Source organism: Aspergillus sydowii (assembly GCF_001890705.1).
Source record: "Aspergillus sydowii CBS 593.65 unplaced genomic scaffold ASPSYscaffold_2, whole genome shotgun sequence".
Taxonomy (NCBI): Eukaryota; Fungi; Ascomycota; class Eurotiomycetes; order Eurotiales; family Aspergillaceae; genus Aspergillus; species Aspergillus sydowii.
In genome coordinates, this window is record NW_024467860.1 from 2,940,734 (window position 1) to 2,954,052 (window position 13,319).

The 13,319-nt window shown below is 50.3% G+C and overlaps 7 protein-coding genes across 7 annotated transcripts; 6 read left to right on the top strand and 1 right to left on the bottom strand.

Annotated features, from left to right (window-relative positions):
- Positions 1 to 70: 70 nt before the first annotated feature.
- ASPSYDRAFT_55577 (uncharacterized protein) lies at positions 71 to 1,748 on the top strand (the record flags this gene model as incomplete). Its single annotated transcript, XM_040849058.1, has 4 exons — positions 71 to 262; positions 330 to 824; positions 896 to 1,566; positions 1,625 to 1,748. The coding sequence occupies 4 exons, from the start codon at positions 71 to 73 to the stop codon at positions 1,746 to 1,748; spliced, it is 1,482 nt and encodes a 493-aa protein (XP_040706630.1).
- A 1,580-nt stretch (positions 1,749 to 3,328) lies between these two features.
- Positions 3,329 to 3,654, bottom strand: ASPSYDRAFT_145777 (histone H4; the record flags this gene model as incomplete). Its single annotated transcript, XM_040841559.1, has 2 exons — positions 3,329 to 3,354; positions 3,411 to 3,654. Coding segments are annotated over 2 exons (270 nt in total), but the record flags the coding sequence as incomplete, so codon positions are not given.
- A 914-nt stretch (positions 3,655 to 4,568) lies between these two features.
- On the top strand, positions 4,569 to 5,125 carry hhtA (histone H3; the record flags this gene model as incomplete). Its single annotated transcript, XM_040841339.1, has 3 exons — positions 4,569 to 4,593; positions 4,687 to 4,794; positions 4,848 to 5,125. The coding sequence occupies 3 exons, from the start codon at positions 4,569 to 4,571 to the stop codon at positions 5,123 to 5,125; spliced, it is 411 nt and encodes a 136-aa protein (XP_040706632.1).
- A 1,204-nt stretch (positions 5,126 to 6,329) lies between these two features.
- Positions 6,330 to 7,038, top strand: ASPSYDRAFT_670385 (uncharacterized protein). Its single transcript, XM_040850376.1, has one exon. The coding sequence runs from the start codon at positions 6,572 to 6,574 to the stop codon at positions 6,938 to 6,940; it is 369 nt and encodes a 122-aa protein (XP_040706633.1). The 5' UTR covers positions 6,330 to 6,571; the 3' UTR covers positions 6,941 to 7,038.
- A 744-nt stretch (positions 7,039 to 7,782) lies between these two features.
- ASPSYDRAFT_28445 (uncharacterized protein) lies at positions 7,783 to 8,472 on the top strand (the record flags this gene model as incomplete). The annotated part of the gene is made up of 2 exons (XM_040844523.1): positions 7,783 to 7,896; positions 8,071 to 8,472. 2 exons carry the CDS (start codon positions 7,783 to 7,785, stop codon positions 8,470 to 8,472), a joined length of 516 nt encoding a protein of 171 aa, XP_040706634.1.
- A 353-nt stretch (positions 8,473 to 8,825) lies between these two features.
- ASPSYDRAFT_55579 (MFS transporter) lies at positions 8,826 to 10,733 on the top strand (the record flags this gene model as incomplete). The annotated part of the gene is made up of 2 exons (XM_040849059.1): positions 8,826 to 9,456; positions 9,529 to 10,733. 2 exons carry the CDS (start codon positions 8,826 to 8,828, stop codon positions 10,731 to 10,733), a joined length of 1,836 nt encoding a protein of 611 aa, XP_040706635.1.
- A 697-nt stretch (positions 10,734 to 11,430) lies between these two features.
- ASPSYDRAFT_129628 (Mpv17/PMP22 family protein) lies at positions 11,431 to 12,887 on the top strand. The gene is made up of 2 exons (XM_040840537.1): positions 11,431 to 12,241; positions 12,304 to 12,887. The coding sequence occupies exons 1-2, from the start codon at positions 11,700 to 11,702 to the stop codon at positions 12,719 to 12,721; spliced, it is 960 nt and encodes a 319-aa protein (XP_040706636.1). The 5' UTR covers positions 11,431 to 11,699; the 3' UTR covers positions 12,722 to 12,887.
- Positions 12,888 to 13,319: the final 432 nt, after the last annotated feature.

A 13,319-nucleotide genomic window follows, 5' to 3' on the forward strand; every position in this document is an offset into this window, starting at 1 on the left:
TATAAAGGTAGGGTAATCAGTCCAGTAGTAGTTCGTATGTCAATTAGAAAGGTGCCTGTGCAGATTCAAAATGGACAAGCCACACGCCGAACATGTCGAGGCAGACGATGCTGGGATCACGACCGAATTCTCTAGCGCTGGTGGCGAGGATGGCCTATCAAGAGAGCATCGAGAATATCTACTCAAACGCCATGGGACATTGCAGCTCAGACCCGTCCCATCAATGGACGATGCTGACCCGTACAACTGGTCGTCTCGGACGGTGTGTACTTAGTATCCTGGTCAAAATGCCCCATATGCTAATTACTAACCCTTTGATCGATATGTAGAAAATCACCAACCTAGCCCTCGTGGCTTTCCATGCAATGATGGCAACATTCACAGCATCAGCAATCCAGAGCGCCTTCGTGGAGATCGCCGAGGACCTGGGCGTCAGCGTACACAGGGCCAGCTACCTCACCTCTCTGGTCATTGCTATTCTCGGCGCCGCTCCCTTGTTCTGGAAGCCCTTTGCAGATCGATACGGTCGGCGTCCCATCTTCTTGCTCTCGTTGGTTTGCAGCCTTGTTGGGAATGTCGGGTGTGCTAAAAGTCCTTCCTACGCGACAATGGGGTTATGTCGCGCAATAACAGCTTTCTTTATCTGCCCTGCTGCAGCGATCGGAAGTGGCGTTGTGCGTGAGATGTTCTTCTCCAGGGACTGTGCTCGATACATGGGCGTCTGGGCGTTGATGGTAACTCTCGGGGTGCCGTCGGCGCCTTTTATTTTCGGTTTTGCGGTGATGAGAGTTGGCTATAGATGGATTTATTGGACGCTCGCGATAGTATGACCTTCGATGCCACTCCTTTCGTCCATGGTATGAATATAGGATCGTCGGGTTCTAACATAATCCAGGTCAACGGTGTCCAACTTGTCCTCTACTTCTTCCTTGGCCGTGAGACGCTCTATGTTCCGTCCACTGGGGGTGGCGGGAAAGTGAGCAGGCATCATCTTCTCGGGTTCGGTCGTCTTGATCCGACCCCTCTGACTCTTAAGGACTTCCTCTATCCGTTGTCTCTAGCTGCGCGGCCTTGTGTTTTAATTCCCGCCATCGCGTACTCTATGGTCTTTCTCCTTGCGGGCATCCTGGTATCCATTGAGATTCCACAGGTCTTCCCCGAGAAATTCGGCTTGAATGCCCAGGAAGTCGGTCTCCAGAACCTCGCTATCATCATCGGCTCCGGTCTCGGTGAGCACATAGGTGGTCATCTCTCAGACCAATGGATGTGGCGTCGCGAGAAGCGAGCAGGCCGAGCTCCAGCTCCCGAGTACAGGCTGTGGCTCAGTTATATCGGTATTGGTCTCGCTATCTGCGGCGTTGTGGTGTTCCTGGTTCAAACCGAGAATGCCTCGAGTCATTGGAACGTTACACCCTTGGTTGGGGCTGCAATTGCGGCTGCTGGGAATCAAATCGTCACGACTGTTGACATCACTTATGCGGTAGATTGTTATTCGAAAGACCCGGCCGCGGTCGGTGTCTTTATTACCTTTGTCAGGCAGACTTGGGGATTTATCGGGCCGTTTTGGTAAGTGCATGTCACGGCTTTTGGCTAGCAGCCGAGCGCTAATCGGGTCGTTCTTCAGGTTCCCTGATATGTTGAAAAGCGTCGGCTTTTATGGGAGCAATGGGATTATTGTTGCTCTGTTGGTCGGGGGTTCGGTGATGCCAACATTGGCTTTGCAATGGCAGGGTCATCGATGGCGGTGAATTAGCTTATCCTTGATGGAATATATCCCTGGTTCCCCACGTCGTCTCGTACGAGTCGTCGCTATATTGGTTACATTAACAGGCATTGCAATCCTTCTGTAGAGCGAGCGTGGCTATCGGTCAACCGTGGATCGGTCTTTGCGTCCGTGTATCGTAGTTTCCCCGGCGTCGATGCCCGTTTGATTCCCCTTTTAACGCGTATTACGGGAATGGCTTGTACAATGTGTCCATCGTAGGATCTGGCGTATCGGCGGGTTTCCAACGCGTAGTGGGTGACTCGGGGGTTTCTCGGGTCTCTAGCGTTAGCCGGGGAAATAGCATTACTTTGTCAGTTACCGGCCACTGGAATCTTCCAATATCGTGGGGACGCCGGTACGGCAATTCATCTTTGGTTCTTAGATCTGGCAGTCGGTTTGCAACTCGACTCGACAAATCCCCGACTGAACCTTTGCGAGTTGTTTCTTTATTAGGAAGGTCTTGGCGTGGGTTGCAACTGAGCCCGCTTGCGACCCGGCTCGGGTTTTTCCTTTTCTGGATGGTCTTGGCACAGATTCCTTGCTCGGCTCGCTGGACGATGGGAATAATAATGGCTGCTATGCCGTATAGCACGCCTAATGTGGCTGTTTAATGTTTTGTTTTGTTTTAGCAGCTGCAATCCATGGTGTAATTGACTGAATGGATGTTCTAGTGCCTGTAGTCGTGAAATATTGTCATTCGGATGTTTTCCACTTCGATATATATTTCGTCAACAGGTATCCTAGTGTAGTACTACACCATCTTTTATTATAAACACATCCACAACCACATTTTCCCACCGAGGAACTCAAACAGCCACAAGAGAACCAAGTCACCAAAGCAGTAAACCCAGCAAGCATATCCACATGGAGATTTGCGAACACACGCCGAGGATCAGAGCTTAAACATTACCGCGGCACTACCACGAAGACCAACTTGCCGCGCATAACATAAGTGGTAGGTGGAGACATATAAGCCATATAACTGAAGACCACTACGCAACGACATACTACTAAAGGAGTATCTAAGTGACGTAGAGAAGCATTGACTACTATCAACCTGCAGTAGACAATACCAGGACACGTACACAGATATCATGACGCGGGACAAATGCACTACCCGACTAGTAGACACAAACCAAAACAAAACCGAAAGCGCGAACGCGAGAGCGATAAAATCAAAACACCAAACGTTACAAATTACTATGACAAACAGAAGATTTTTTTGATCGTTTGTATTCATATGACCGCGTATCATGCCACGCGATCTTTATTTAGCCCATGGCGACAGCCGGGAGCATGAAGGCTGTTATGATACAGAAAATCAAAGGCGAACACACTAGCTGACCCGTAGTGGACGCTCAGGAGAATAAATAAAAAGTACGTTAAAGCAAACCCAGAGACCCATGACACTTGTGTAATAAAAGATCAAAGAACACCCCAACGTCCCAGTCATACCGTGAACCAACCCGAAAAAGCAAACCGTCGCGTCACTGCTGCGGAAGGGCAACCGACGCGCCGACCGCGCAGGATGGTGGAAAGAAAAACAATGCAGAAAGAACACGCTTAACCACCGAAACCGTAGAGGGTACCTGAAAGCCAGTCATGTTAGAGAGGGTCAAGTGGGACAACGCTAGAGGATACTCACGGCCTTGACGCTTCAGAGCGTAGACGACATCGAGAGAAGTGACAGTCTTGCGCTTGGCGTGCTCAGTGTAGGTGACGGCGTCACGGATGACACCCTCAAGGAAGGTCTTGAGGACACCACGGGTCTCCTCGTAGATCATGGCGGAGATACGCTTGACACCACCACGACGCGCGAGACGACGGATAGCGGGCTTGGTGATACCCTGGATGTTGTCACGCAAGATCTTGCGGTGACGCTTGGCGCCACCCTTTCCGAGACCCTTGCCACCTTTTCCGCCTGTTGACAAGACAAAACGCGTTAGTTGAGGATCCTCGAGATAGCCTCATGATGGGGACGGATGGCTGTCACTTACGTCCAGACATGTTTATGGATGTGAGTTAAGGTTAAAGTTGTTGTAGTGGAGATAAATTAATGTCGAGTGGACAGCGAGAGATTGATGGGAATAGAAGGAGTGGATGAGCTTCCATGGGACGGGAGATATTTGTATAGAGAAGGGAGACGCGTGGGGAGAGAGCTGGAATCACTCGCTGCCGAGAGGGTCGACCAATCAGAGTGGTTGATCACCCTACGGGCTGAGGAGCGGGTAACGTGACCGTGACGCAGGTTGATCTTGCAGGGGCAACTTGATCTCAACGCGAGAGCGCGTCAAGACAAGGATCAACATTCCGCATATCGAAAGTGAGCAACTATGTGTTACAGAATCTATTGGAATTCATCTGATCGAACGACAGTCTACGAGTGAGGTTGGGATCAGAATGTGACGGCGAGACATTCCAGATCAATGATCCTAAACGCTCATTGGCTACCGGGCCAAGACTCGCTTAGCGTGAACTGCCAGGCTGACCGCCCTGGCCCGCAACCCTTTTGATTTTCCCAGCAAAAACCGGGCCGCGAAATCACGGCTAAGGTGTGCTGGATTCCGAACGCTTTCTTTGATCAAAGGAAACGGCGCTAAGGCCACCCAACTTTGCAGGCAAACCACAGGATCACCACCCACCTCTCGGTTACTACAAATACCTTCCCCCACCCGCCCCCTCCATCCTTCTTTCATCTATCTATCCTTTCGGTCGACACTTATCTTCAGCCATCGACTTTCCATCCACAACGTCACTTTTTCATCCTAAACTCCACATTTTCCATCAAATCTAATCATCTACAATGGCTAGAACCAAGCAGACTGCCCGTAAGTCATCATATCACTGCACATCCTCTCGTTGGCGTGGGCGTGTCGCTGTCGCGCCTCCTGGATAACACGATGCTAACTTTACCCCAATAGGTAAGTCCACTGGTGGCAAGGCTCCCCGTAAGCAGCTCGCTTCCAAGGCCGCCCGCAAGGCCGCCCCCTCTACCGGTGGTGTCAAGAAGCCTCACCGCTACAAGCCTGGTAAGTTATCATTGCATCTGATCGATATCGTCGCTTTTCTAACGTCCATCAAGGTACCGTCGCTCTCCGTGAGATCCGTCGCTACCAGAAGTCCACTGAGCTTCTGATCCGCAAGCTCCCCTTCCAGCGTCTGGTCCGTGAAATTGCTCAGGACTTCAAGTCCGACCTCCGCTTCCAGTCCTCTGCCATCGGTGCTCTTCAGGAGTCCGTTGAGGCCTACCTTGTCTCTCTCTTTGAGGACACCAACCTGTGCGCCATCCACGCCAAGCGTGTCACCATCCAGTCCAAGGACATCCAGCTTGCCCGCCGCCTCCGTGGTGAGCGTTCTTAAGTTCGTTTCGTGGTTGGTTCTTATGGGAAGGCGATAATGGGGTTCATCTTTTCTTTTTCATGACTGGCGATACATGACGGGTTTTCTTTTTTTCCAATATCAATGGGTTCGGCAATGGGTTTTTCGTGTTTTTCTTGCTACGATAAATAGTAGGCTGCCCATCCAGCGGCTGGACGGATTCATCATGGATGCATTCGAATACTATGTACATTAAGGAACTTCATATCCTCCCAACGGTGTCCTTGTCGATGTCACCGGATGGCATAGACGAATTTCAGTATCTATGAACAATCGAGTCTAGTCCTGGTCGTCATCTTTACTCGTAATCACGTAACATTTCGACGCGTCGGTCGCGTTGTTGTTGCCTACGGTCGCAAGTCGTCGCGCCCAGCATGACAGGCTAGTGTCGCCAAAAGGGACAGACCGGAGGAATATACAATACTTACATTCATTATTACATTCACAATATCCACTATACCAAGTAGCCCCATGACTCACACCGTAGGTGCTGTAAACTGGAGTATGGAATGCGACCGCGGACTGTACCAACAGTGAATTCGATTCCTACCTGTAACCGCCTAAGTTAACACTCATCACCCGAACGTAACAGACCTCGTAGACATTGGGCAGATACGCATACGCACCTATCTCATTGGGTTGCCTGCATTTTTTACAGTGGTTGCGATGGATTTATCATTACTTTTCAGTTTGCTCCGGATCCTGTGCTATCGGGCGATAGCGGATGTTAGGTTATGTGTGTCGGTACACTGATCATGAATTCGAGGACCACATTGAAGATATGAGTCGACTAGGAACTCGGAACAGTTACCCATTCGCGTCAAATTACGAGCATGATCTGGCTACACTGATGCTAGGGGAGAGGGCTGCTGGGCGTTGTGGTCATGGGAAAGGTGAGAGAGTTTACTGGGCATCAAGGCTTCAATATATAGAATGGGTTTGAAGCTCTCATCCATCAATAAATGCTTTATTATCATCGGTATATCCTGCCACGGGATCAATACAGCGACATCCGTTGATTCTGTTTTCCACCAGAAACATTTAGGGACACCCGCCCGCCTCGTATTTGATTCTGTTCTTAAGACTTTGTTCTTTTAGTGGCGCCATTGTCCTGCTACCCGTCTCAAATTCAAGGTACCAGAACCGAGCTCCTTTGAATTTCGGCCTCATCGCCCTCTGGACGCCCGGGTTAAGCACAATGAAAGAAAAGAATGGAATGGGAAACTTAATGAAGACTCCGGTGCCTATCCTGTATGTATTTCAGCCGGACCCGGGACCTTGCAAATACAACCTAACCTGCGCTTGCGGGTGCACCAACCGGGACGACCACCCAATGACGCACCTAATGATATGACTGTCCCGCGGGAAATCGAAGCTACGCGATAGATATTGCTGTTTACCAACAACACAGTCTAGCGCTCTTGTGCTATGAAATCGCGTGTTTTCACCGCCATCGGCTTGCCTTATCACTCTGTACTCTCGCCTTTATTTGCTGTGCCAAGGTCCACCCTCCTGCTGGACGAAGAGTTGCGCCAGACCGGACGACCAACTCTGCCGCCACTGACGGGGCCGAGAACGAGGCCGAGAAGCGCAAGGCAGGAACTGATATTCAATTTCTTCGGCCGGGGACGAGGGAGTATTCAGTTTTGCAGCAGCAGCAGATGTAGTGAGTCGCAAGACTTATCTATCTTTGCTTCCCCCCAGCATTTGCTAACAAGACACAGTGTGAGAAGCATGACAAGAACAGCTGGCTCGTTAATTAAGGGTGCGATATACTTGGTACCGATGATGGGTTAGACGAGGCCTCCCCCAGAGCAGCAACGCTTGATCCCGGAGTAGTTTTATCTACTGCAGCATTATAGATGCCAGACCGTTTCCTGTCTACATATGTCTATATATCGAAGTGAGTCACATGAGATGTGTTCATAGTGTCAGGAGGCCGGGGGAACATTAGGCAGATACGTAGAGGGAGCTGCCTAGTCTCTGCCTTGAGATGAGAGCGCTGAAATTGCGTCTCATCGAGATTGCGATTCATGCCTCAGGACTCCAGGACCTATGCCACCGACGCCCGAGAAAGGGGAATTATGGATACCTTCAGGAAACATTGACTAAATGCCAGCCCAGGCATAGTAAGCATCTCTGGTTGATTTCAGAAATCCACAAACCCGGAGGCTGTGTTTTCCTGAGATAGCACCACAACGAAATTAAAAATAACCACCAAAGGTCAACATGCCTCGGTAAATTCCAAGTTCCAGTATTATTTTTATATACCAGGGTGGCTATGACTCAAAATCTGGCAGCATAACGGCGTTGTTCTAGAATCTGGAGGTTCCTCCGGCGGGTCGGCGCAGTGGGTCGACGGGGTTGCCGTCTGGTCAGTAGGTGGTCAAGATTTTTCTCCCCCTTTGTTGAGGCTCCATGGTGTAAACGTGGTTAGTGGCTACGGACTCGGCATAACTTGATCGATCGGGGTGAAATCGATACGAAAATTGTACGCAGACTTCGATCAGGATTAGGGGGTTCCAGAGTACTGCTTTTCCTTGAGGGTTGTGCCTGGCGATGATATCCGAAGTTTTGCCTGTATTTGGCGACCGGGGATATATCCCGCCGGGAATGCGCCCATCGTGATAAGGTACGAGATGAAGAGATTCGTTCCTCGCGCAGTGGGCAAGATTATGCACGGTCGGACCGAGTTTGACTCGTGCACGGATTTAAGAAGACGGGCGTATCTGATAATCAGGTCTGACCGATGGGTAAGCGCAGTGGCCCGTAAGCCACGCGGTGCAAGGAATGTGTCCGAGTGCAGCGCAGGATGCCGTGTGAGCCGAATGCGATGCAACTCAACACCGTCAACTTCTGAATCTCGAATTGATTCTAAATTCCGAGGACCTGCTGTTTGAATCCGCTTAGTAAACGGTAAACACCAGGATGCGGATTTTATGGCGATAACCTCGGCGAAGCTTTTGAGTTATGAAGTGCATTACGACGGTACTTCCTGTGTTATGCAGATCATGACACAAGATCCACATCATGGAGTGGGAAATTCAAGACTCCAAGTCCGTTCTCGACCACCCCTCGGCCTGATTCACGGATTGGGAACAAAAATCGAAGCGAACGGCGAATCAGCGTTGCCCACCCCGGCAGTGGTCCCATGGTATCTTGTTTCCGGCAGTGCAGTGGGCAGCTCGGATGAGCCCGACTTTGCCATCGATGCCGGAAATAATGGGCGCAAACTGTGCATAGGCCGATTTAATGCTGGACATTGGCTGCTTGGCCCGTTGCCAGCCAACGAGAGGACTGCGCTATGCCTAGCTCCGTCTGAGTCTTAGATCCGAGGCTACAGGTGTCAGATTATTCTGTTTCCATAATTATGAAGTCAGAAAACTTTTTCTGCGCGATTGTCGCAGTTGGGTGTATATAGGTGGGGAGGCGTTCCTGAACCCTCGTGGAAAGTGGTGCTTGTTAAATTTCTCTTATCCTGCCATTTGCGAAGTTACTCCTAATACCTGCGCATATATTACAATAATACATTGAGTCAGTACTTGTTCGCATTCGGCGCTGTCCTTTCCTCACCCAGAGCTACAATACCAACCACCCCCCGCAGCAGCTTCAGATCCGCGCACTCGCTCGCTTCATACATTCAACTTCAGCTTCGCCTTTGAGCGATATCAGATTTCGCACCATGGCCAAAGACCATGGAACCCCGAACGGGACCTCGCCCATTGAGGGCCCTGCTACTCGAAAAATCCCGTTCTATCGCATGGTCGTTGACCAGGGCGTCGTGACACAAGAAGTCATCGACCACAAATACGCTGGATCGGGTACAGAGGACGATCCGTACGCTGTTGTTTGGATTCCCAACGATCCCCGGAATCCTATGGAATTTTCAGCAACGATGAAGTGGTTCCTCACTGGCATTGCTGCCATTGCGACCCTAGCAGTCGCATTGGTTTCTTCCGCGTATACGGGCGGTATTGCAGAGATCCGGGTTGAGTTCGGGATTGGCAGTGAAGTTGCGACTCTGGGTGTCTCTCTTTTCGTCTTGGGTTTCGCAATTGGACCTTTACTTTGGGCGCCTCTGAGTGAAATGTTTGGCCGCCAGATCGTCTACTTCGTCACATACATGGCTCTTACAGCTTTCAACTGTGGATGCGCCGGCGCGACGAACTCGTGGACTCTCATCATCCTTCGGTTTTTCGCCGGCGCATTTGGTTCTTCGCCTCTTACCAATGCCGGTGGTGTTATCGCCGATATGTTTACGGCTAAGCAGCGTGGCGTTGCCATGAGTATGTTTGCCGCCGCTCCGTTCCTAGGTAAGGCTCTCGATAAAAATTACCCTACATTTTGTGGATTGAGCTATTTGAAGCTGACTTTGTTTGTTCTAGGTCCCGTCCTCGGCCCTATTATTGGCGGATTCCTCGGAATGAATGGGGGTTGGCGATGGGTTATGGGTTTCCTGGGTGCTTTCTCGGGTGCCCTCTGGATTGCTGGATCACTCTTCATGCCGGAGACATACGCCCCCGTTCTCCTTCGTCGCCGCGCCGAAAGACTCTCCAAGATCACCGGAAAAGTATACCGAAGCAAGGCGGACATTGAGCAAGGAAAGACTACACTTGGAGAGGCTTTCAAGACGGCCTTGTCCCGGCCTTGGATTCTGCTCTTCCGCGAGCCCATTGTGTTCTTGCTCTCTCTGTATATGGCCATTGTTTACGGAACCTTGTACATGCTTTTCGCCGCCTACCCCATTGTTTTCCAGGGTGTTCGTGGTTGGAACCAGGGCATTGGCGCTCTTCCCTTCCTGGGTATCATGGTCGGCATGCTTATAGCTGTTGCATACAGTATTTGGGATAACAAGCGGTATATCCGCGCCCAGGATGAGAATGGTGGATTTGCTCCTCCCGAGGCACGTCTGCCTCCCTGCATGGTGGCCTCCGTTACAATCCCAATCGGACTGTTTTGGTTCGCGTGGACCAACTACCCATCTATCCACTGGATCGTCTGCATCATTGCCGGGGCCCCCTTCGGTTTCGGTATGGTGCTGGTGTTCCTCAGCATCATGAGCTACCTAATCGACACATACACCATCTTCGCTGCCTCCGTCCTGGCTGCCAACTCCGTCCTGCGTTCGATCTTCGGTGCAGTCTTCCCCCTATTTACCACCTACATGTATCAAGATCTCGGTATCCACTGGGCCTCCTCGATCCCGGCCTTCCTCGCCCTCGCCTGCGTTCCGTTCCCCTTCCTCTTCTACAAGTACGGCAAGCCGATCCGTCTACGCTGCAAGTACGCCGCCCAGTCCGATGCCTTCATGCGCAAGATGATGCAGCAGGCAAAACCCGAGAGCGAATCCGGCGAACAGACTGGCGAGGGAGAAGATCCCGAGAAGTTCGACCGTACTGAAGCGCCCGCACCAGATCTCGGAGAGGACGAGGAAGGTGTTTCCGAGGCGGACTCTGATATCGAGGAACTTCCTTCTATGAGGCAGACCCGCAGCAAGGCCTCTGTTAGGTCTCACATGTCGCACACGTCCTTGTATGAGGGCAACCCTTACGATATTGACCGTGTCAACACACGCGAATCCTTCAAATAGACGGGTCGGCATAATATCATGCCCGGTCTATGACTATACTTATATTATATCACGGTACATAATTTTTAGTATCTGTTTTCCACGTTACTTTGCATTCTATGAATGTGATATGAGATGCGAGATGGAACAGCGAAAAAGTGGACTTGATTTGGCTTTGGATATACCCTGCATGATTCTGCGGTTTGCATTATAGATGGTGTCTGGTTTTGATAATAGTTCGTACATAGTATTAATTATGATTGAGATAAATGCTTTTTCTATTTTAGTAGCTGGAGCTTCTTACGTATCAGTACCTCGGTAGTCTCGAGAATGAGATAAGTTTGTATTCTCCACGCCGTCACCGCTTCTTTCCCAAGTGATTATTTAGTTTCAATGTCCTGGGGCGAGTGCGATACGGGATGATTGATCGGAAGTCATCTGGATTGTCTGGACCCCGATGGAAAATTTCCTGTGGAGTAAATGGTACTTCCAGTTCATGATAGACAATACAGTTAATGACGTTATTCAAATAATAACAACAACAATAGTCAGAGAATGTGGCGCGAATATTGAATACTTCCCCGTAGACTTGCGTAGACTTGGAGTAGGTCGTCGGGTAAGAACTCCCTCTCCGATTGGAAGTCAACTCCGGTCCTCGGCATTTTGCCCTTGCGGCTGCCGATTTCCTTTCGCTCTGTCGCCATCACGATTATCAATCTCAACATCTCCTCTCTTCTTTTTCAGCGATAGACCTTTCTTTTGTTACGACATTCCATTCATTTCTTGCATTGTATTTAGACGGCCCGACACATTCTGAGCCATCTTTTTTTCATCAACATCTCTATATCGACATCGAATCACTCTTTTTTGCCGATCCACTATATATTTCTTATCATGAACTAGACATCTCTTGAACCACAAGAACAACAAACAACAAACCATTTCAATAACCCCGCGCTGTGAGCGCGGCGCGCCCTCGCCCTCGCAATGAGACCTTCCCCCTCCTTCTTTCTCCGCCGCCCAACCCTCGCACCCCCCAGATCCTCCGCACCCCCGCGCTTACGGACAAGACGATATGAATCAACCACACCTCCGAAACCTGATCCTGCGCCCAAAAGCGAGCCTGCGAAGTCTTCTCCCTCGCCGTCGAAGTCACAACCAAGTCCTGCTCCCACCCCGCATCCAGAAGCGCCTCCGGCAGTGCCAGCGCAGTCGGGTCCACGATCGGTGCGCCAGATAATCCAGGCAGGACCTGTGGGAAGGTTCGGCCGGTCGTACTCCCGATTTCAGGAGAAGAGGCCGTATACTACCCAGATTTGTAGTTCGATTGTTATATACTTATTCGGCGACCTGAGCGCGCAGTATTTCTTTCCGCCGGAGAAGGCGTCGAGCCCCGCGCAGAACAAGACCACTGAGTCTGGTCCCCAGGGTAAAGATGGTGCTGCGGTTGAGGTGGGAGGATATGACCCGTGGAGAACGATGCGCCATTTGACCGTGGGTATTGGATCGAGTATCCCGTCATATAACTGGTATGTTTGACCTGACCTGACATGACTCTCCCAATGGCGGTAGACTAACAGAAATCGTACAGGTTCATGTTCTTGCATAACCATTTCAACTTCACATCCAAATTCCTCTCCATCCTCACCAAGGTCGTCGTCCAACAAATCGTTTTTACTCCCGTTTTCAACACCTACTTCTTCAGCGTCCACTCACTGTTATCTGGCGCGTCATGGGAGGAGACTCTCGAGCGGCTCCATGTCGCTCTGCCACGGAGTGTCGTAAACAGCGCTAAGTTCTGGCCCATGGTTACGGCATTTAGCTTCATGTATGTTCCGCCGCAATTCCGGAACGTTTTCTCGGGATGTATTGCGGTTGGGTGGCAGACTTATCTGAGCTGGTTGAATCAGAAGGCTGCCAGGGAGGTAGAGGGTGCGTTGACGGAGCCGGCTTCGTCGTCGTCGTCGTCGCAGGTTAGCGATGGGAATAGAGTCCCTATCAGGGCATAGTCTTGGTTAATAGACCCGGGATCCATTGTACATTTTCTTGGTTTGGGTTGGTTTGACTCGTTCTATACCCAGTTTTGCGGAGATTTGGCTAGATTCTAGATTAGATACACGTGCACCTCTGCATTCAGATGATGAAAGAATAAATATATACAGACTAATTTGGCTATCTTATTGCTTATGCTGAACCTTATGTAGAGAGTGTTAAAACTTATCTGGGAATTGCAATGGAAACTAAAATATGTAACTGGGATAAGGGAGATATGAAAGACATTTGTTGCTGCTCTTGCTCTTTAACCCGATGAGAGACCTAAACAAATATTTGCCTGACAAGCCAATGGGAGAAGACCGATTAACACTCTGTTTTGTATACCCGTAGCTCGTGATTATTTGGTTGTGATCGCGATTTCCTGCGGAGTCGACTAGACAAATCCTCAACTCCAGGCTCGATCTTCAGAACATTCATCCATCCGACTCGATTTATCTTCTCATACCTTGGAAAAGCGATGTAAGGCGCGCAGGAACTGCTCAGTAAGTCCACCTAAAGATGACGTTGTAGCCCATCCCTCCATCGCCTCCCCGCAACATCTACTTAACGCGC

What these genes read in the sequence shown, in the direction of transcription:
- ASPSYDRAFT_670385 (XM_040850376.1), top strand. Translation starts at nt 6,572, where the DNA reads ATGAAATCGCGTGTTTTCACCGCCATCGGCTTGCCTTATCACTCTGTA.
- ASPSYDRAFT_129628 (XM_040840537.1), top strand. Translation starts at nt 11,700, where the DNA reads ATGAGACCTTCCCCCTCCTTCTTTCTCCGCCGCCCAACCCTCGCACCC. An exon ending in AGTATCCCGTCATATAACTG is followed by an intron (nt 12,242 to 12,303) that starts GTATGTTTGACC and finishes GAAATCGTACAG; the next exon opens with GTTCATGTTCTTGCATAACC.